The sequence below is a fragment of the Loxodonta africana genome, chromosome 22 (genome assembly GCF_030014295.1).
Source record: "Loxodonta africana isolate mLoxAfr1 chromosome 22, mLoxAfr1.hap2, whole genome shotgun sequence".
In the NCBI taxonomy this organism is placed as follows: domain Eukaryota; kingdom Metazoa; phylum Chordata; class Mammalia; order Proboscidea; family Elephantidae; genus Loxodonta; species Loxodonta africana.
Genome location: NC_087363.1, coordinates 36,153,498 through 36,175,996, shown reverse-complemented (window position 1 = coordinate 36,175,996; position 22,499 = coordinate 36,153,498). Strand labels below are relative to the sequence as shown.

Below are 22,499 nucleotides of genomic sequence, written 5' to 3'. Positions count from 1 at the left end.
AGTAGGGCCTCCTCTCTGCCAAACAGGGGTTATCCCCTTTTACCAGATGCAGAAACTGACTCAGAGGGAAGTGACCAGACTCGGGGATTGCCCAGGTGGTGAGTGCTGGGACCCGACACATGGTGGCTACTCATGCATGAGGAGGCAGTCTCACAGCCTGCTGCAGTGGCCTTGACCCTCCTCCTCTCCCCCGGCCCCCAGCCAGCGATACTGCATCTGCAACCCCGGAGTAGTACGGCAATTCCGGAACCCAGACACCATATTCATCCTGGCCTTCGCCATCATCCTGCTCAACACAGACATGTACAGCCCCAACGTCAAGCCGGAGCGTAAGATGAAGCTGGAGGACTTCGTCAAGAACCTCCGAGGTGAGCTGTTCTCTGGCCTTCCAGGCTCGAGGAGGCACACCCGTTTAGCAGCCCCTCTCAGCCAGGTGCCTGCGGGGCATGGGGTCTGAGAGGAATAAGACACAGGTCTTACCCTCTTGGAGTGCACAGCCTTATGCTTGGGAGATGGGCGAGCAGGGCTGACAGGCTCTGGTGCACCTGGCGCCTGCACAGAGGGACGTTCGGTGGGTGTGAGTGCATGCAACACAGGTGACTGCAAAGGTCTCAAGTGCTGTCTTGGAGGTGCACATGGGTACAGTGGGGGCCAACTGGGCCACACACAGCCAGCTCTTGAGCTTCTGGGTGAACACCTTCATGGGTGAGGCAATGCTTTAGCTTGTTCCTAAAGGATGTACAGGGTCTGACAGGTACAGGTGGAGGGAAAGTCTTGACCATTGAGGGAGCAGCAGAAACCAAGGCATAAACAAGTGCCACGCGGCAGGCAGGGGGCAGCAGGTGGAGGACAGGAGGGAGCCTCACCTGCCCCCAGGGTTGTGGGGAGCCAAGGAGACTTGAGTCGGACATGCCATGCGCAGATCAGTGCTCAGAGCGATCACAGGGCGGGCAGAGGCCAGAGCACACGCCCAGTTCTGGTCTTGACCGCACACCTGCAGGATGGCTGCCTGGCCAGACCGCTCTGCTCTTGATGTTCTCTCTAAAGTGGCCTGCCTTTTTGATTTTGTACTTAAATGTATTTATTTTAAGAGGAAACCTTATATCATCACTGTAAATGGAGAACCAGTAACGTTTCCCATACATATAAGATATTTCTAAAGACAAATTCAGTGAAAAGAAAGCACGGCTGTTGAATTCTCTTGGATGCTGCCCTCGGCTGTGGTGCTGAGGCTGAGGCCCACCGGCTGTCCCTCTTAGGGAGGTTGGAAGCTAGGGAGGTATTAGTGACACGGGCAGCAAGAGGGAAGACAGAAAAGGAATTGAGAAGGGAGTGACGGTCTTCCCTAGCAATTCCATGTCAGCCAACGTCATGGTCCTCATGGACCCCTGGGATCCCTGGAAGAAGAGGGATTCATATCCTTCCGCTTGGGAAATACAAGCTGCAAGAGCAGAGGGTCTATTGAAAGGGAACAGCAGCCTAGACTGGAAATCCTTTAGAAATGGTATTGTATTAAAAAAAAAAAAAAAAAGTCTGAAACAAGTCCAGCGTTTTTAGGTTGCTGAGCTTCTTAAATTTTTCACCTGTCACTTTGTCATCCCATCTCGGATGGCAGGAGTTGTTCCAGGTACTCCCCTCGGGGTTGTTTCCTGCTGGTATTTTAACTGTCCTAGCCCGCCCCCTGGTGGTGGACACTACCACAACAGGGCAACCAATGGAACCTCTAGATGTCTCCCCGTGGAGCAGAGATGGCCCCTCACGAGATGGTAGAGCTGCCCCTTCCCTTGAGCTTGGCTCCAAGAGCTGAGTGGGGCAGGAACAGAAAACGCTGGGGCATGGTTTAGAGCTATCTACCAAGCACTCACTGCATGTGGGCCATCTGCTAGGGGGGCATTGCAGCCATAAAAGGTAGATGAGATCTTGGCTATAGTTCCTGTGAAAACAGAAGCATCTGGGAGCCTCATTAATGACAAATCGTATCTCCAGAAGAGAGAGCACGCTCTCAGTAGCGCCTTTGATGGTGCAGGGGGTGCTGCTCCCTCCCTTCACGTACACATGGGCCCTCATGTCCAGGCAGGAGCTGGGGGGGATGGGTGCTGCCTGTCCTTAGCCAGCCCCAGGACCTCTCCTCCTGCGAACTTCTCCCCTTTGGGCTGAGCCTGATTCTGGTGCTCACCTCCCCCGCCCCCAAAAAAAAAAAAACCATTGCCTTTGAGTCAATTCCGACTCATAAAAACAGAGTAGAGCTGCCCCATAGTTTCCAAGGAGCACAGTGTGTATTTTCCATCCTCTTGACCCCAGATGCCCGCCAAGGACACTGGCTTTGCACTGCATGCCATCACCACCAGGGGGGAGTCCTAAGGGTCATTTTGACTAAGTTTTCCTGACTATAGAGCCACGCCCACAGCAAGTAACTGTCAAGTGGGGCAGGGCCAGCCTGTTGTTTTTCAAGGATTCCTCTTGTCCTCACATTTTCACCAGTTTTCCCTGTAAGTCTCAAGCAGAAGAGGGACCACTGAGGGGGCTCAAGGATGGGTAGAGGAGGAAGAGCTCAGCAGCATGTGAGCCAGACAAGCAGTATTCTTTTTTTTTATTAATTTATTTTTTTAATGGTATTACCTTACATGGTTTATAAATCAGAAGAATGTATCCTTCTAGAATTTTCTCTGTTCAAGCAAATACGAATATGCATGATTGTTTTATTCTATTTTGTACCTTGCTTTTTTTCATTTATTATTTTTATTTTTTATTGTGAAAGTATGTACAACAAAACATACTTCAACTCAACAGTTTCAACATGTATAATTCAGTGACTCTGATTTTATTCTCAAGTTGTGCAACCATTCTTGTTATCTGTTTCCCAGTTATTCCGCCACCATTAATATAAAAATGCCTCCTAAGCAAAAGCTTCCCCTTTCGCTCTCCCTTCCACCCCTGGTAACCAGTAATACTCTTTGGTGTCTATATATTTGCTCATTTCATGTAAGTGAGACCATACAGTATTTGTCCTTTTTTTTTTTTAAACACTTTTCTTTTTTGTCATTGTTGTAAATATATTTATCACAGTTTTGCCAATTCAACTTTTTACAGGTGTACAGCTTATTGATAGCAATTACAATAATCGGCCGTGCAACCGTACTCTTAATCAGTGCCTTTTTTCCATCACTGTTAACCCACCTTTTCCACCCTCCCTCCCACCCCTGGTAACCATTAATAAACTTTCTTCTCTATGTGTTTGCCTTTTCTTGTCTTTTTATGTAAGTGAGGCCATACAATATTTGTCCTTTTGTGATTGTCTTATTTCACTAAGCATAACGTTTTCAAGCTCCATCCATACTGTAGCATGTATCAAGACTTCATTTCTCCTGCTGGCTGAGTAGTATTCCATTGTATTTATGTATCACATTTTGTTTATCCATTCTTCGGTTGATAGGCAGTATTTGTCCTCTTGTGACTGACTTATTTTGCTCAGCATAATGTCCTCAAGGAAACCCTGGTGGCATAGTGGTTAGGACCTACAGCTGCTAACCAAAAGGTCGGCAGTTAAGATCCACCAGGCGCTCTTTGGAAACTCTATGAGGCAGTTCTAGTCTGCCCTGTAGGATCGCTATCAGGCAGAACCAACTTGATGGCAACAGGTTTAATCTCCTCAAGGTTCATCCATGTTGTGGCATACATCAGGACTCATTTCTCTTTATGGCTGAGTAGCATTCCATTGTATGTCATTCTATTTTTTTTCTTTCTAAATTTATTTTGTTGTTGCTGAGAATATACTCAGCAAAACATACACCAATTCAACAATTTCTGCACATGCATTTAGTGACATTGATTACATTCCTCAAGTTGTGCAACTATTCTCACCCTTCTTTTCTGAGTTGTTCTTTCCTTATTAACATAAACTAACCGCCCCCTGAGGTTCCTATCTAATCTTTGAAGTTGCTGTTGTCAGTTTGATCCCACATAGATAGTTATTAAAAGAGCACAATGCTCAAAGCAGACCTTTTTTACTAGTTACGCTAAACTATTCTTCAGTTTTAAGATGACTTCAGGGGACATATTTGGTTTAAGGTTTAAAGATTATCTCAGGGCAGTAGTTTCAGGGGTTTGTTCACTCCCATAGGTCCAAAAAGTCTAGAATCCGTGAGAATTTAAAATACTGTTCTACAGTTTCCCCCTTTTGATCAGGATTCTTCTATAGAATCTTCGATCAAAATGTTCAGTAATAGTATCCGGCACCATCAAGCTCTTCTGGTCTCATGGCAAAGGAGGTAGTTGTTCATGGAGGCAATTAGCATGCATTCCATATCCTCCTCCTGTTCCTGACTTTCCTTCCTCTGCTGCTCCAGGTGGATAGAGACCAATTGTTGTGCCTTGAATGCCAACTTGCAAGCTTTTAATACCCCAGGCACTATGCAAAGAACTAGGAGTTAGAACAGAAGCACTAAAGACGTTATTAAGCCAATTAACTGGAATAGCCCATGAAACTGTGACCCTAAACCTCCAAACCAAGGAACCAAGTCCTGTGAGGTATTTGGTTGTACATAAGCAGCTTCAGCAGCTACTCTTTTTTGTTGTTGTTTTAAATATATCTATTATAGAACTTTTGCCAATTCAACTTTTTACCAGTGTTCATCTTATTGACAACAATGACAATAATCAACTGTGCAACTGTACCCTTAGTCAATGTGATTTTTCCATCACTGTTAAACCCCCCTTTCCCCATCTCTCCAACCTCTGGTAACCACTAATAATAATAATAACCACTTTGTTCTCTATACCTTTGTATTTTCATGTCTTTTTATATAAGTGAGGTCATAAAGTATTTGTCTCTTTGTGACCGGCTTATTTCGTTCAGCGTAATGTCTTCAAGGCCCATCCATATTGTAGCATGTACCAAGACTTCATTTCTCCTACTGACTGAGCAGTATTCCTTTGTACCATGTTTTGTTGATCCATTCATTTGTTGACGGGCATGTCTCTTTTTGAGTCTCTGCTTTCAAGGCTTTTGGGTGTATATTTAGGACTGGAATTGCTGCATCATGGTAGTTCTATTTTTAGTTTTTTTAATATATAATTTTTATTGTCCTTTTTTTTAAGTGAAAGTTTACAAATCAAGTCAGTCTCTCACACAAAAACCCATATGCATCTTGCTACACACTCCCAATTACTCTCCCCCTAATGAGACAGCCCGCTCTCTCCCTCCATTCTCTCTTTTCCTGTCCATCTCGCCAGCTTCTAACCCCCTCCACCCTCTCATCTCCCCTCCAGGCAGGAAATGCCAACATAGTGTCCAGTGTCCACCTGATCCAAGAAGCTCACTCCTCACCAGCATCCCTCTCCAACCCATCGTCCAGTCCAATCCATGTCTGAAGAGTTGGCTTCGGGAATGGTTCCTGTCCTGGGCCAACAGAAGGTCTGGGGACCATGACCACCGGGGTCCTTCTAGTCTCAGTCAGACCATTAAGTCTGGTCTTATGAGGATTTGGGGTCCGCATCCCACTGCTCTCCTGCTCTCTCAGGGGTTCTCTGTTGTATTCCCTGTCAGGGCAGTCATCAGTTGTAGCCGGGCACCATCTAGTTCTTCTGGTCTCAGGATGATGTAGTCTCTTGTTCATGTGACCCTTTCTGTCTCTTGGGCTTGTAATCGCCTTGTGTCCTTGGTGTTCTTCATTCTCCTTTGATCCAGGTGGGTTGAGACCAATTGTTGCATCTTGGATGGCTGCTTGCTAGCGTTTAAGACCGCAGACGCCACTCTTCAAAGTGGGATGCAGAATGTTTTCTTAATAGATTTTATTATGTCAATTCACTTAGATGTCCCCTGAAACCATGGTCCCCAGATCCCTGTCCCTGCTACTCTGGCCTTTGAAGCATTCAGTTTATTCAGGAAACTTCTTTGCATTTGGTTTAGTCTAATTGTGCTGACCTCCCCTGTATTGCGTACTGTCTTTCCCTTCACCTAAAGTAGTTCTTATCTACTATCTAATTAGTGAATGCCTCCCCCCACCCTCCCTCCCTCCCCCCTCTCGTAACCACGAAAGAATGTTTTCTTCTCAGTTTAAAGTGTTTCTCAAGTTCTTATAATAGTGGTCTTATGCAATATTTGTCCTTCTGCAACTGACTAATTTCACTCAGCATAATGCCTTCCAGGTTCCTCCATGTTATGAAATGTTTCACAGATTCCTCACTGTTCTTTATTGATGTGGAGTATTCCATTGTGTGAATATACCATAATTTATTTATCCATTCATCCGTTGATGGGCACCTTGGTTGCTTCCATCTTTTTGCTGTTGTAAACATTGCTCCAGTAAACATGGGTGTGCATGTATCTGTTCATGTAAAGGCTCTTATTTCTCTAGGATATATTCCAAGGAGTGGGATTGCTGGATCGTATGGTAGTTGTATTTCTGGCTTTTTAAGGAAGCGCCCAATCGATTTCCAAAGTGGTTATACCATTTTACATTCCCACCAGCAGTGTATAAGTGTTCCAATCTCTCCACAGCCTCTCCAACATTTATTTTGTGTTTTTTGGATTAATGCCAGCCTTGTTGGAGTGAGATGAAATCTCATTGTAGTTTTGATCTGGATTTCTCTAATGGCTAATGATCGTGAACATTTCCTCATATATCTGTTAGCTACCTGGATGTCTTCTTTAGTGAAGTGTCTATTCATATCTTTTGCCCGTTTTTTTAATTGGATTATTTGTCTTTTTGCGGTTGAGTTTTTGCAGTATCATGTAGATTTTAGAGACCAGGCACTGATCAGAAATGTCATAGCTAAAAACTTTTTCCCAGTCTGTAGGTAGTCTTTTTACTCTTTTGGTGAAGTCTTTGGATGAGCATAGGTGTTTGATTTTTAGGAGCTCCCAGTTATCTAGTTTTTCTTCTGCGTTCTTAATAATGTTTTGTATACTGTTTATGCCATGTATTGGGGCTCTTAACGTTGTCCCTATTTTTTCTTCCATGATCTTTATTGTTTTAGATTTTATATTTAGGACTTTGATCTATTTTGAGTTCGTTTTTGTGCAGGGAGTGAGGTATGGGTCTTGTTTCATATTTTTGCAGATGGATATCCAGTTATGCTGGCACCATTTGTTAAAAAGACTGTCTTTTCCCCATTTAACTGTTTTGGGGCCTTTGTCAAATATCAACTGCTCATATGTGGATGGATTTATGTCTGGATTCTCAATTCTGTTCCATTGGTCTATGTATCTGTTGTTGTACCATTACCAGGCTGTTTTGACTACTGTGGCGGTATAATAGGTTTTAAAGTCAGGTAAAGTAAGGCCTCCCACTTTGTTCTTGTTTTTCAGTAATGCCTTATTTATTCGGGGCCTCTTTCCCTCCCATATGAAATTGGTGATTTGTTTCTCCATCTCATTAAAGAATGTCGTTGGGATTTGGATCGGAATTGCATTAAATGTATAGATCGCTTTTGGTAGAACAGACATTTTTATAACGTTAAGTCTTCCTATCCACGAGCAAGGTATGTTCTTCCACTTATGTAAGTCTCTCTTGATGTCTTGCAGAAGTGTACTGTAGTTTTCTTTGTATAAGTCTTTTACATCCCTGGTAAGATTTATTCCTAAGTATTTGATCTTCTTGGGGGCTACTGTAAATGGCATTGATTTGGTGATTTCCTCTTCGATGTTCTTTTTGTTGGTGTAGAAGAATCCAACTGATTTTTGTATGTTTATCTTGTATCCTGATACTCTGCTGAACTCTTCTATTAGTTTCAGTAGTTTTCTTGAGGATTTCTTAGGGTTTTCTGTGTATAAGATCATGTCATCTGCAAATATTTTTAGTTTTTGAGGCACCACCACACTGTTTTCCACAATGGCTATACCATTTTGCATTCCCACCAGCAATGGATGAGGGTTTCAATTTCCTCACATTCTTTCCAACCTTTGTTATTTTCTTTCTTTTTTAAATTTCAGCCATCCTAATGGGTGTGAAATGGTATCTCATTGTGGTTTTGATTTCCATCTCCCTGATGGCTAATGACACTGAGCATCTTTTCATGTGTTTGGTGTTCATTTAAAAATCCTCTTTGGTGAAATGTCTGTTTAACTCCTTTGCCCATTTTATGATTGGGTTATTTATCTTTTTGTTGTTAAGTTGTCAAAGTTTTGTATATATTTTAGTTATTAGAGTCTTGTCAGGTATACGGTTTCCAAAGATATTTTCCCAGTCAGTAACTTGTCTTTTCTCTTTTTTGGTAAAGTCTTGATGAACAAAAGTTTTAATTTTTATGAAGTCCCATTTATTTGTTTTGCCTTTTGCTGTTTGTACTTTCGTTATTATATTTGATAATCCATTGTTGAAAGCTAGGCCTGACAGTGTTGCCCCTGCTTGTTGTTCTAAGAATTTTATGATTTTAGTCTGTACATTTAGGGTCTTTAACCTATTTTGAATTTGTTTTTTTGCATGTTGTGAGGTATGTGTCCTGTTTCATTTTTCTATATATGGAAACCCAATTTTCCAGGACCATTTATTGAAGAGACTTTTCTTTCCCCATCGAATGGACTTGTACTCTTGTCAAAAATCAGTTGACCATAGATGTGTGGATTTATTTTTGGACTCTCAATTCTATTCCATTGATCTAGGTGTCTACCGCTATACTAGTTCCAGGCTGTTTTGATTACTGTAGCTGTATATTATGTTTTAAAATCAGGAAGTATGAGTCCTACTTTATTCTTACTTTCAACATGTTTTGGCTCTTTGGGGCCTCTTGCCCTTCCATATAAAGTTGAGAGTTGGTTTTTCTATTTCTGTAAAGAAAGCTGCTGGGATATTGATTGGGATTGCCTTTAATCTGTAGATGGCTTTGGGTAGTATTGACATCTTAGCAATATTAAGCCTTCCAACTCATGAACACGGAAGATCTTTCCATTACTTAAGTCTTCTTTAGTCTCTTTCAGCAGTGTTTTATAGTTTTCATTGTATAGTCCCTCATGTCCTTGTTTTGATTTATTCCTAGGTATTTTATTCTCTGAGATGATATTGTAAATGGAATTGTTTCCCTAATCTTCCTTTCAGATTTCTCATTGCTGGTGTATTGAAACCCAGCCGATTTTTGTTTGTTGATCTTGTACCCTGCAACTTTGCTAAATTCCTCTATTAGCTCTAAAAGTTTTCTTATGGACTCTTTGGGATTTTCTATATATAGGATCATGCCATCCACAAATAGAGAACATTTTACTTCTTTTTTTCCAATCTGGATATTTTATTTCTTTTTCTTGTCTTACTGCTCTGGCTAGAACTTCTAATACAATATAAAATAGAAGTAGTGAGAGCAGGCACCCTTGTCTTGTTGCCAATTTCAAGAGGAAAGCTCTCAGTCTTTTTCAATTAAGTATAATATTGACTGTTGGCTTTTCATAGATGCCCTGAGTCATATTGAGGAATTTCCCTCCTATTCCAGCCTTCTTTAGGGTTTTCATCAAGAAAGGGTGTTGGATTTTATCAAATGCTTTTTCTGCATCCAAAGAGATGATTATGTGGTTCTATTGATGTGGCTGGAAACCCTGGTGGCGTAGTGGTTAAGTGCTGCGGCTGCTAACCAAGAGGTCAGCAGTTCAAATCTGCTAGGCGCTCCTTGGAAACTATCGGGCAGCCCTACTCTGTCCTATAGGGTCGCTATGAGTCAGAATCGACTCGATGGCACTGGGTTTGGTTTTTTTTTTTTTAATCGTTGTAGTGTATTATGTTAACTGATTTTCTAATTTCGAACCATCCTGCATTCCTGGAATAAATCCTACTTGGTCATGGTATATGTATGACTCTTTTAATATGCTGTTGGATTCTCTTCACTAGTATTTGGTTGAGAATTTTTGCATCTTTTCTTAAGAAATACTGGCCTGTAGCTTTCTTTTCTTGTGGTGTCTTTGTCTGGTTTGGGTATCAGGGTTATGGTTGCTTCATAGAATGAATCAGGGAGTATTCCCTTCTTCTGAATCTTTTGGAAGAGCTTAAACAGTGTCAATTTTTTCTCTAAATGTTTGGTAGAATTCCCCAGTGAAGCTATCTGGTCCAGGACTTTTTGTTGTTGTTGGAAGGTTTTTGAAAACTGATTCAATCTCTTCACATATTATGAGTCTTTCCATTTCCTCTTGAGTCATTTTGGGTAGATTGTGTGCTTCTAAGAATACGTCCGTTTCATCTAGTTTTCCGATTTGTTGCCATACATTTGTTTATAATATTCCGTCTATAATTCTCTTTATTTCTGTTGGATCAGTTGTAATGTCCCCTCTTTCATTTTTTACTTTGGTTATTTGCATCTTTTCTCTTCTTTTGTTTGTCAGTCTAACTAAAACCAAAACCAAACTCACAGCCATCAAGTTGATTCCGACTCATAGTGACCCTATAGAGCAGAGTAGAACTGCCCTATAGGGTTTCCAAGGCTGTGAATCTTTACGGAAGCGGACTGCCACATCTCTCTCCCAGAGCGGCTGGTGAGTTTGAACTGCTGACCTTTTGGTTAGTAGCCAAGTGCTAAACCACTGCACCACCAGGGCTCCTGTCTAGCTAAAGGTTTGTCAATTTTTTTGATCTTTTCAGAGAACCAGCCTCTGGGTTTGTTGATTCTCTCTATTGTTTTTCTGTTTTCTGATTTTATTTATTTATGCTCTGATTTTTGTTACTTCCTTCCTTCTGGTAGGTTTAGACTTAGTTTGCTCTTCTCTTTGTAGTTCCCGGAATTGTCAAGTTAGACTGTTAATGTGAAATCTTACTTCTTTTTATATGTAGGCATTTATTGCTGTAAGCATCCCTCTAAGTACTTCTTTCGCTGCATCCCATAAGTTTTAGTAGGTTGTGCTTTCATTTTCATTTGACTCTAAGAAATATGTGATTTCTCTTTTGATTTCTTCCTTGACTCATTGGTAGTTTAATATTATGTTGTTTAATGTCTATATGTTTGTGTCTTTTCCAGGTTTTTTACGGTTACTATTTCCAGCTTCCTTCCGTTGTGGTCAGAGAAAATACTTTGTATAATTTCAGTCTTTTTAAATTTATCGAGACTTGCTTTGTGACCTAAAATGTGGTCTATCCTGGAGAATGATCTATGTGCACTGGAGTAGAAAGCATATTGTACTGTTTTGGGGTGGAGTGTTCTATACATGTCTGTTAAGTCTAGTTGGTTTATAATGTTATTCAGGTCCTGTGTTTCCTTGTTGATGTCCTTTCTAGATGTTCTGTCCAATATTGAAAGCGGTTTACTGATGTTTACAACTATTGTTGTAGTCCTATAGGGTCACTATGAGTTGGAAGTAACTCGATGGCAACTGGTTTGTTTTGTTTTGGTTCATCTGTTTCTCCCTTCGGAAACCCTGGTGGCGTAGTGGTTAAGTGCTACGGCTGCTAACCAAAAGGTCGGCAGTTCAAATCCGCCAGGCGCTCCTTGGAAACTACGGGACAGTTCTACTCTGTCCTATAGGGTCACTATGAGTCAGAATTGACTCGACGGCAGTGGGTTTGGGTTTTTTTTTTGGTATTTCTCCCTTCAATTCTATCAATATTTGCCTTATATATTTAGGTGACACAATGTTGTGTGCGTATGTATTTATGATTGTTAAATTTTCTTGATTAATTGACTTTTTTATCACTGTATAATATCCATCTTTATCTCTTATGACAGATTTTATCTTAAAATCTACTTTGTTTGAATTTAAGATTACCACCCCAGATCTCTTTTAGTTATTATTTGCATGGAGTGTTTTTTTCCATCCTTTCGCTTTCAACCTATTTGTGTCCTTGGGTTTAAGGTGTGTCTCTTATAAACAGCATGTAGTTTGATCATGCTTTTTTAATCCATTCTGCCACTCTCTATCTTTTGATTGGAGCATTTAGTCTATATAAATTCACTGTAATTATGGATAAGAAGTGACTTACTTCTACCATTTTGTTATTTTTGTATGTGTGTCTTAAGCCTTCTTTGTCTTTATCCTTTGGTACTGCTTGCGTTTGTGTTTTGTTGGTTTATTGTAGTGAGACTTTTTGGTTCCCTTCTCCTTTATTTTTGTGTATGTTTTTTATATATTAGTGGTTACAATCAATATTGCATTTAAGAGTTTGTGTTTCTAACATACTGGCTTAAGTTGGTATCAGTTTAACTTCATTAACATACAATAAATTCCATATTTATACCATTCCTCTCCCTTTTCCCCATTTGTTGTTACTACTAATTATGTCTGTATTTCATGTGTCCTGTAACATAATTTTATCCTTGCTTTTTATATATTTGTTATTAAAAAACATGAAGGACAAAACATTTAGAATTATCAAGCATAAATACCCTTATACTAGCCCGTATACTTGTCCACACATTTTCTTTTATTAAAGATCTTTCTCTTTATGTATAGCTTTGAATTACTTTCTAGTGTCTTCTCCTTCCATCTACAGAATTCCCACTAGTATTTTTTGTAGGACTGGTCTGGTGGATATGAACTCTCTCAGCTTTTGTTTGTCTAGGAATATTTTAATTTCACCCTCATTCTTGAATGATAGTTTCTCTGGGTATAGTGTTCTTGGTTGACTTTTTTTTTTCTTTTTCTTTCAGCACTTTAAATACATTGCCTTCTGGCCTCCAGTGTTTCTGCAGAAAAATCGGTACTTAGTCTTATTGGGGATCCTTTGTATGTGACTGTTTCTCTCTCACTGCTTTCAGGATTCTCTCTTTATTTTTAATTTCGAGAGCCTAATTATGGTGTGGAGCCCTGGTGGCAAAGTGGTTAAGCATTTGGCTGCCAACCAAAATGTGGGCAGTTCAAGTCAACCAGCCACTCCTTGGAAACCCTAAGGGGCAGTTCTGCTGTGTCCCGTGGGGTCGCTATGAGTTGGAATTGACTCAATGGCAACAGGTTTGGTTTTGGTTTTTGGTTAACTATGATGTGTCTTGGTGTAGATCTCTGGGTTTATTCTGCTTGGGGTTCTTTGAGCTTCTTAGATTTGTAGATTCATGTCCTTCATTAGATTGGGGGAATTTTCTGTCATTATTTCTTCACATATTCCTTCTGTCCCTTTCTCTCATCTCCTTCTGGAATTCCTATGATTTGTATTTTAGGTCTGTTTTTGTTGTCCCGTAATTCCATTAAACTGTGCCCAGGCTTCTTGATCCTCCATTCTTGTTGTTCTTCAGCGTCTGCGATTTTAACTATCTTATCCTCTACTTCACTACTCTTTCTTCTGTCTGATTAAGTCTGCTGGTAAGTCCTTCTGTTGTTCTTCTCATTTTAGTTATTGTCCCTTTCAGTTGCAGTCTCTTGTTTTTAGATCCTCATTTTATTCTTGCATTGTTTTCCTTATTAATTTCAACTCTTTATGTTTTCCCTTAGTTCTTTAATTATGTTGTTGTATTATATTCTTCCATTGTTTTCATTATTTGGTCATCCCTAGATACACTTTCATTCCTTTCATCATGTTCATGTGGATGGGCCATTGTTTCTCTATTCTTTGTGTATCTTATGATTTTTTTCTTAGGGCACTGGAATTTTCAAGGGTGTTAACTTTCTCAGTTTTCCTCAGTATTTGGTGTTTTTGCCCACACTATTTTCTGTAAGAAACTCTTAGGTGGGCAGAGCCTTTGGCCTTTGCTTACCATTTCCTCTTCCTCTCTGTGATAACTCCTTCTCCCTCCCTGGTTTAATTAGGATTCAAAAGTACCAGATCTTGTTTTTCAACCTTCGATCTCTCCCTAACACACCAGGGAACATACTGTGGTCAATCTGTCTACCAGCGAGCACTGACACTCAGGCGAGATATCATGTACTAATCAATCAGTTCACCAGGAGGTGAACCCTCTCTGGTTATTACTCCCTTACCTTCTCTGTTTCTGCAATCATGTTTTTAGTCAGAAAATTCACACCCAGTGAGCCCCCTTTGGGGCTGGGTGTTGCCCTGTTATGTTGGTGTTACCGAAGGCTTCCTTCCCTGCCCTGCGGTGGCTGCTTATATCTGAGCTGGCACTTGGTGGATGCACAGGCAAACTTGCCTCCGTTTCAGGAGGAGGGGAAGCTGGTACTCCCCAGAAGGCCTTTTGAGAGATCTGTCTTGGGTCTCAGAGTCCCAGTGGCCCTATGGTGGTTGGGGGAGCAGTCTCCCCATAGATGACCTACCTCCTGATTCCACTGTAGAGGACCTTCAGTGTTTATATCAGGAGTTCCTGTCAGACAAGCAGCCAGCTTGTTGGGGAGGGGTAGCTACACTCTGAAGGGACCCCCAAGGAGGTCTGCCTTGTTGATATCAGAGCCTGCCCTATAGCCCATTGGCTGTGGTTATAGCCTCCACTCAAGACTCCTACTTCCCAGAACTCAACAGCCTTAGTCAGCAGCCCTCAGCCCCAACTGGATATGGGCGGCAGACTAACTCTAAGTGACCCCCAGGGAGGTTTGTCCTGTTGGTTTCAGAGGCCAGAGCTATGAGGTACACGGAGAGGCAAGGAAATTGCCGACTATCCGAACAGACTCCACTGCAGGGCCTCCTGTAGCAACTCACAGCAGGCTTGCGGGTGGCAGTGTCTGAGTTGGGGAGGGGCTGTCATGCTCCAGAGGGACCTCCAGGGAGGTCTGCCTTGTTGCTGTCAGAGCCCTCCCTGTAGTATGTTGGCTGTGGGCGTATCCTCCATTAAAGATGCCTGCTTCTTAGCACACAGCAGCCTCAGTCAGCAGTCCTCAGCACTGTCCAAAAGTGGGAACCGGCAGACCTGAAGTGACTCCCCAGGACATCTGTCCTGTGGGTTTCAGAGGCCTGAACTATGGGGTACACAGGGAGGCCAGTAAGAGTGTTAAGTATGAGAGCAGATTCCACTGCACAGGCCTTTGGCAGCAATTCACAGTAGGCTTGTAACCAACAGTGCAGTGTCTGGGTTGGGGAGGTGCTGGCATACTCCAAAAGGACCACCAGGGAGGCCTACCTTGTTGATTTTAAGTCAGAAGCTTGGGGTCCTGTCTCTTTGTACAGGCAGGAGTTGTGGTGGTTAGGGAAGCAGGCCCTTTTTCTGGGGCCACTACTTTACTTCACAGCCGCTGGTAGCCTAAGTGGCTGAGGGAGGAGTAGGGACATTGGGAGAAGTGATTTTCCTACCATATGTGGCTCGTTCATTTGTTGATTTTTGCCTGCCTGCAGTTCCCCACTGCTTCCCCCTGCTCCCCGATTCAGAGTCCCTCAAAGCCAAGCACAATCTCCTGGTTGTATTTTTGGTTGTATTTGTGAGAAGGATCGGAATGATGACTTGTTTATGCTGCCATCTTCCCAGAATCCCCTGTAGATTCTAATTTTATTTTATTGTGGTAGAATACGTATAACAAAATGTTTTGTACCTTGCCCTTTTCATTTAACAAATGTAAGAGAAATTTTCCATATCAGTTCACTGTGGCCCCCCTCATTCTTTTTGGCAGATCCATAGTATGCCATTGTACTGATTTGTGATGATTTCTTAACCAATCCCATGTTAATGGGTAAACAGGTTGCTTCCAGGGTTTTGCTATTTGGAAACAATGCTTCAATAAATAACGTGGACATGTATCATTTCCCATGGGATAAATTCCCCAAAGGCCATCATCAGACCAAAGGGCGTTTGAGTTTATAATTTTGACAGGCACTGCCAAATTGCCACAGGGGGATTGACACTTTCCCCACACCACTAGTGATATGGGAGAGGGCCCATTTCCCCACAGCCTCGCCAACAGAGCCTGTCACCAGACCTGTAGCCTCCTGTCAGTCAGATGGGGGAGCAGCAGATCTCACCAGGATGAGTTTGTGTTTCTCTCATGAGTTGGGTCGAATTACTGTTCTCACAGCAGCTGTTCAGTGTGGTGTACAAGAAAGAATATGAGCTTGGAATAAGAGCCAGCTGGGTTCAAGTCCTGGCCTCTCTTTCTGCCTGTGTGATGTGGGACAACAGCAGCAACTACTATAGTGTTGATAACGCCAGCCACCGTTTCTTGCGCTGTCACTCAGTGCCTGGCGCTGTGCTAAGCATACCGCATGCTTCTCCTGTTTCCTCACAACAGCCCTGTGAAGTCCTCAGTGCTCTTGGTGACCGTTTTACAGATGAGGACACCAAGCTGAGAGGCTCGGCAACCTGCCCACAGTCACCCAGCTAGTAAGGGATAGAACTAGGATTTGGTTTTATGTCTATCAGAGCCTGAACTCACAAGGCCCCTTGCTTCACAGCCTCTCCCCCAACCCCATACCTCCTCCGAGCCTCAGTTTTCCCATCTGCGGAAAGCAGACGATTATGCCTACCTCACAGGGCTTTGGTAAGGTGGAGCAAAGTAAGATTTACAAAGCTCTCTGAATATGGCTTAGAAGGGACACAGCCCCCATGCTTGTCCAGGTGGAAGCTGGATGTGCCAGCCTTGCTCCTGGTGGAGGGAATCTGAGATTTGTAATTGACTGGCTATAATTCGGTGCCTATGTGTCTGGAAGGCCTTTGGTTCTGTTGCGATGGTGAAAGGGATCCCTGTTCTGATATGGTTTAGAAACTGGTAAGTCAGAGGGTGAGGCTGGAGCGAGGCTGAGCCGCCACAGCTACCCAAGTCCCAATCTGACCACTGGCCCTGGTCCCCTCCCAGGTGTGGATGACGGTGAGGACATCCCTCGGGAGATGCTTGTCGGGATCTATGAGCGGATCCGCAAGCGGGAGCTGAAGACCAACGAGGACCACGTGTCTCAGGTGCAGAAGGTGGAGAAGCTCATTGTGGGGAAGAAGCCGGTAAGTGGCAGGCCCAGGCATCACCAGAGGGGTCTCTGTGGGGAGGCACACCCCCCACCCCCAGTGCCTCCCTGGCCAGCTCTGACCTCAGGAGCCTTGCCTCTCCCAGGCAGGGTTTGTACATTATTTCGGGGTTTTTTGCTTTTTCTTCAGTGTTTCCTGATATTGCAGAATAATGGACATTTACACAGGGTTATATCTAAAAAGAACTGAAGGATCTTAGGACAGGTGGTGGCCAGACTGTGTGGTGGTTCTGCTCTGTGCCCCACCTATGCTGGCAGGCTTCCTTGGAGACCTCAGGAATCCCCTCAAAGCGCCCTCAGAGCCCTGCCACCCAGCCTTCCACTTGGTCACACACCCTGTGGCGTGGCTGGATGGAGCCAAAGGGAAGCTGGCGTGGGGGTGGGAGCTGCTTCTTTTTAACTGAACATCATCACCTCTTAGCTCCTCAGGGCCCAAGTGTACCCTTTGAAATGCTAATATCTTCTTTCGTTTATTTCCTGTATTCCCACATAGATTGGATCCTTGCACCATGGGCTTGGCTGTGTGAGTATTTCTCTGTGCTTACATTCCGGCTGATGTACTGCCCTGGGGGAACAGTGGGCTCCCATCTCCAAAGTTCTGGCTGCTTGAGTTAATTTCCAGAACGATAAGACATTTCATTTTCTTGATTACCCTAGCCTCCCATCCCTTCCGGCTCAGAGACTGCGTGGGCAAGGGGGAAAGCCTCTCAGGAGCTGATAAGAGTCCTTCCCTGTGGCTGGGCTTCCAGACCCTGCACTGAAGCAGATGGTCTCAGTGTGGCCCTTGAGGTCCTCTTCAACCTCAGTTCAGGCGCCTTCCCCATTTGCTGGCAGATGGTTGCACTTCCGCCACTCTCTCAGCCTCTTCTTCTCATCCCCCCAAGACCTATTGCATCACCACCACCCCCGCAGCATCTCCCTGCCGACCCTGGAGAACGTGCTCCTCCAGTCTGTCAGTCCCTTGCATGGTACCTGTTGTCTTTCATTATCCCTTACCAACAGCCCCCACCCACTGCCAAGAGTCAGCTTTCATCCTCCCCTTTACCAGCTTCCCATAGGGAAAGTCCAGGATCCTTAAAGCCCCCCATGCCCTGGCCCTTGGCTGCCTTTGCAGCCCCCTGTCCCATCATCCTCCCTCCTTCATCCTTTTGTTCCCACAATACCAAATGGTGATGCTGCACGTGCCAAACTGTTTGCCACAGTTCTCCTACCCCTTGACTCATCTCCCTGGTGTGCTTAGTCCGGGGAACCCCTCCAGTTTCAGGCAGAGTTAACCCTGCTTCCACCCTCTACAGCTGCCATGCATTTCTCCCATAGTAGCCAGTCTGTATATGAGACTAGAGCTCCCGGTAGCCAGGCCTGGGCCACTGAGATACCAGCTGATTGAGTTGGGCCTGAGGGCAGCTTCAGTCCTGGCAACGTGAAAGGCAGATGGTTCCCCTGAACCCACAGTGGGCGCATTTGGGGTCGGGTATATAGAATGGAGGGTAAGGCAAGGACAGGCCTCGTGGGAGGTGGATGGTTGTAGTTACAGCAGCTAGATTCTACAAAGCATCGTGGGCCTGGCTTAGGGTGTGGGCAGGTCTTTCAGACGTTAGAACCACTGTTGTCTTTTAGAAGGAGGCTTGGCAAAGGAGAAATCATGGCGCCTGGGATCAGGTCCCGGCTCATGATTGAGGGCAAGTTGCTTTACCTTTCTCTGCCTTGCTTTCCTCATCTAGAGTAGACTCTCTCTAGAAAATTTTTTTCCAGGCACCAAACAGGCTAATGTTTGTGGCTGGCACATCACAGTGGCTCAGAAAACACGAATTCCTCTCTGGCTGAGGAGTTCCATGTGAGAGGGAGGCTGTAAGAAGCCTGTTACCTGCCTGGAAGAACTGAAAGGCTGCGTCACCAGCAGCAGGGGCACTCACCGCAGGCCTTTAGGAGAGCACGAATAGGGAATCTTATGTAGTAGCTCCTGAGTACAGAAAAAAATCAAAAACTCATTGCTGTCGAGTTGATTCCGACTCACAGCGACCCTGTAGGACAGAGTAGAACTGCCTCATAGGGTTTTCAAGGAGCAGCTGGTGGATTTGAACTGCTGACCTTTTGGTTAGCAGCGGGGGAAATTGCTATGAGTGAAAAACTACATTCTTCTTTGCAGGGTTTGCTAGAGGAGGGAGGCCTTTTCAAATGAGAGGCCCCAGCCTGCGGTTTTGGCATGCAGGCCTGACACCTTTGCTGTGACCTCATGGGGGGTGTGCCTGGGCCCCAGAGGAGGGGGTTGGGCAGCTGATGGCGGGACTTCTCTCCTTGCACAGGTGCTGTCTCTGCCCCATCGTAGGCTGGTCTGCTACTGCCGGCTCTTCGAGGTTCCAGACCCAAATAAACCCCAAAAACTCGGACTGCATCAGCGAGAAATCTTCCTATTTAATGATCTCCTGGTGGTACGTGGTTATCCACAGGGTGTTGTGGGCAGCTAGCCTCCATGTCAGGAGGCCTTGACTTTTTGTCTTCAGGGGGGAAACCCATACATGGCGGGGTGTGGGGGGCGGGGGGGAGGTAGGAGAGTGTATTAGCCCAGAATCTTTTGGTCGCAAGGGGCAGAAATCAAACTCATACCGATGCAGATGAAAACAGGACTTCATTGGCTCATGGAAAAGACCTGAGGGGATTTCTGGCTTCAGCCCCAGCTGCTCCCAGAGGCTCACACAATGTCATCGGGGCTCCTTATTATCTCCATCTCTCAGCGGCAAAGGCTTTTCTGTCCTCGGGCACCCTACTCAGGCAGGCTCTGCCCACAAAGGGAAAGATGCCCAAGCAACTCCCAGCAACCAGCACAAAGAGGGTGCCTCGTCCTGAGAATTTGAGCAAATACCTCAGAACTAATCCTCCTGCTTCCTATGCCCTCCATAAACCAGTCACTGGGGCCAGGGCGATGCAGTGCTTTTTTATTGGCTGAGCCAGGGTCATAGCCCCACCCTCCAGAGCTAATGGACTGAAGGTAGGAGAGGAGCTCCCCAAAGGGAAATGGAGCTGTTGCCAGAGAAAAGGTGGGCAGATGCTAGCCAGAAGGGATAAGAATGCCCATTACATCCTGTCCTTCAGGTTTCTGTCCTTCCTGCAGGCCACTGGCTTTCCTGCAGAAGGCCTTGTCCCAGCCCCCACATGCTTGACTGGATGTGAGAACCAAGTGGTCCTCTCTGACTGCTGAGGTTAAAATTGAGACTTGTGGGTTCAGATCCTTTAAGAGTACTTCACCTTGAGAAAGTCACTTCAAATCTCTGAGCCTCAGTTTCCTCCTCTGTAAAATTAAGCTCTCAGGGAGTTACAGTGGTCAGATGAGGTCCCGGACATAAATCCTGCATGGTGCCTGGCACAAACTGAGCACTCAATAAATATAAGCTTCCCTTCCCTTCCAACCCATGCTGGCCAGCCACTGTGGCTGCCAGGATGGAAAGTTCCTCCCTGTAACTGAAGATTGGCTGGTATCAGAGGAACATGGTACAGGACCTGGCAGAGGTGGAGCTATTGTGTTCTCTGGCATCGGAGCCAGGATCATGGGCTGGGCATCGGCTGCTTACATGCAGGGGTTGTTCCCTGAGCCTGTTGCCACTGAGCACTGACTGCCCACCCTGCCCACCAGGTACAAACCTCAGGTGTGTGCACCTTCCGTGGCTGTGAGAAAGCATCTCAGGGGCCATCCACAGCAATGTGCCAGCCATGTCTCTGCTGGGCTGTGGGGCTTTGCTTCCAGCCAGGAGGGTATTGGGGACTCATAGGAATAGAAATTGTTGTCCAAGTCACAGTGTGAATGGGCACGCCCTCCTCCCCGTGTTGGCTATTCCCTGCCCCAGAGGCCTCCTCACCTCTGAACTGAAGAGAGAATTCTCACCCAGAAGACCATGGTCACCATCAAGGCCACTGAGAATCCCAAGCTCCCAGATCTGTGATGGGGCAGGCCCAGGGGTGATCTAGGACACTGCAGACGATGTGGCTCAGGCCTCTGTCTCTGGTTGCCTACAGGTCACCAAGATCTTCCAGAAGAAGAAGAACTCGGTGACGTACAGCTTCCGGCAGTCCTTTTCTCTGTACGGCATGCAGGTCCTGCTTTTCGAGAACCAGTGTAAGTCTGCCCAGGGCCTGCCCAGCCTCTCCCTCCCCCCATACTCTGGTCTGGAAGTGTACGTGTCAACAAAGCATGGCCTGGAAGGCCCAGCATGAGATGGCTGGGAGCTGTGCACACTGGCATCACACTGCATTGCCCACGTGCTGAGAAAGCTCTTCTCTTTGCGGCTCTTGTTCCACCTGATGACATCACCGGGAGAATCCGGTGCTGCTTCTCTGGTGCTCTTATTCCCTCTTTGCTAACAAGTGGTGGCAGGCTAGAGGTCTCAGCAAACAGTGGTGACTAGGAAGAATTTAATAACCATGCATGGTGCTTGTGTTTACGCTTACCATTACTTCTGCTTATTGCAAGTGACCCCCACGTGTCTGTCAGTTTGTTGTACTGTGGGGGCTTGCGTGTTGCTGAGAAGCTGGAAGCTATGCCACCGGGGTTCAGATACCAGCAGGGTCACCCATGGAGGACAGGTTTCAGCTGAGCTTCCAGACTAAGACAGACTAGGAAGAAGGACCCGGCAGTCTACTTCCAAAAAGCATTAGCCAGTGAAAACCTTATGAATAGCAGCGGAACATTGTCTGATACAGTGCTGGAAGATGAGCCCCCCAGGTTGGAAGGCACTCAAAAGATAACTGGGGAAGAGCTGCCTCCTCAAAGTAGAGTCGACCTTAATGACGTGGATGGAATAAAAGCTTTTGGGACCTTCATTTGCTGATGTGGCGTGACTCAAAATGAGAAGAAACAGCTACAAACATCCATTAATAATGTAAACATGGAATGTACGAAGTATGAATCTAGGAAAATTGGAAATTGTCAAAAATGAAATGGAACGCATGAACATCGATATCCTAGGCATTAGTGAGCTGAAATGGACTGGAATTGGCCATTTTGAATTGGACAATCATACAGTCTACTATGCTGGGAATGACAACTCGAAGAGGAATGGTGTTGCATTCATCATCAAAAAGAATGTTTCAACATGTATCCTGAAGTATAATGCTGTCAGTGATGGGATAATATCCATACGCCTATAAGGAAGACTAGTTAATACGACTATTATCCAAATTTATGGACCAGCCACTAGAGCCAAAGATGAAGAAATAGAAGATTTTTATCACCTGCTGCAGTCTGAAATTGATCGAACATGCAATCAAGATGCATTGATAATTACTGGCAATTGGAATGCAAAAGTTGGAAACAAAAAAGAAGGATCAGTAGTTGGAAAATATGGCCTTGGTGATAGAAACAATGCTGGAGATCGAATGATAGAATTTTGCAAGACCAATGACTTCTTCATTGCAAATACCTTCTTTCACCAACATAAACGACAACTATACACATGGACCTCGCCAGATGGAATGCACAGAAATCAAATCTACTACATCTGTGGAAAGAGACGATGGAAAAGCTTAATATCATCAGTCAGAACAAGGCCAGGGGCTGACTATGGAACAGACAGACCATCAATTGCTCATATGCAAGTTCAAGCTGAAACTGAAGAAAATCAGAGCAAATTCCACGAGAGCTAAAACATGACCTTGAGTATATCCCACCTGAATTTAGAGACCATCTGAGGAACAGATTTGATGCATTGAACACTAGTGACCAAAGACCAGACGAGTTATGGAATGACATCAAGGACATCATACATGAAGAAAGCA

The 22,499-nt window shown here is 44.6% G+C and overlaps 1 protein-coding gene across 8 annotated transcripts in view; it reads left to right on the top strand.

Moving 5' to 3' along the window:
- The window catches only part of IQSEC1 (IQ motif and Sec7 domain ArfGEF 1), a 154,448-nt gene that overhangs the window by 118,600 nt on the left and 13,349 nt on the right, over window positions 1–22,499 (top strand). For all 8 annotated transcript variants that reach the window (XM_064274809.1, XM_064274806.1, XM_064274810.1 and 5 more), the window contains 5 exons: window positions 202–368; window positions 16,571–16,710; window positions 17,227–17,256; window positions 19,037–19,162; window positions 20,742–20,841. In XM_064274809.1, the coding sequence (XP_064130879.1) occupies window positions 202–368; window positions 16,571–16,710; window positions 17,227–17,256; window positions 19,037–19,162; window positions 20,742–20,841 (563 nt within the window). The remainder of the gene's footprint in view (window positions 1–201; window positions 369–16,570; window positions 16,711–17,226; window positions 17,257–19,036; window positions 19,163–20,741; window positions 20,842–22,499) is intronic.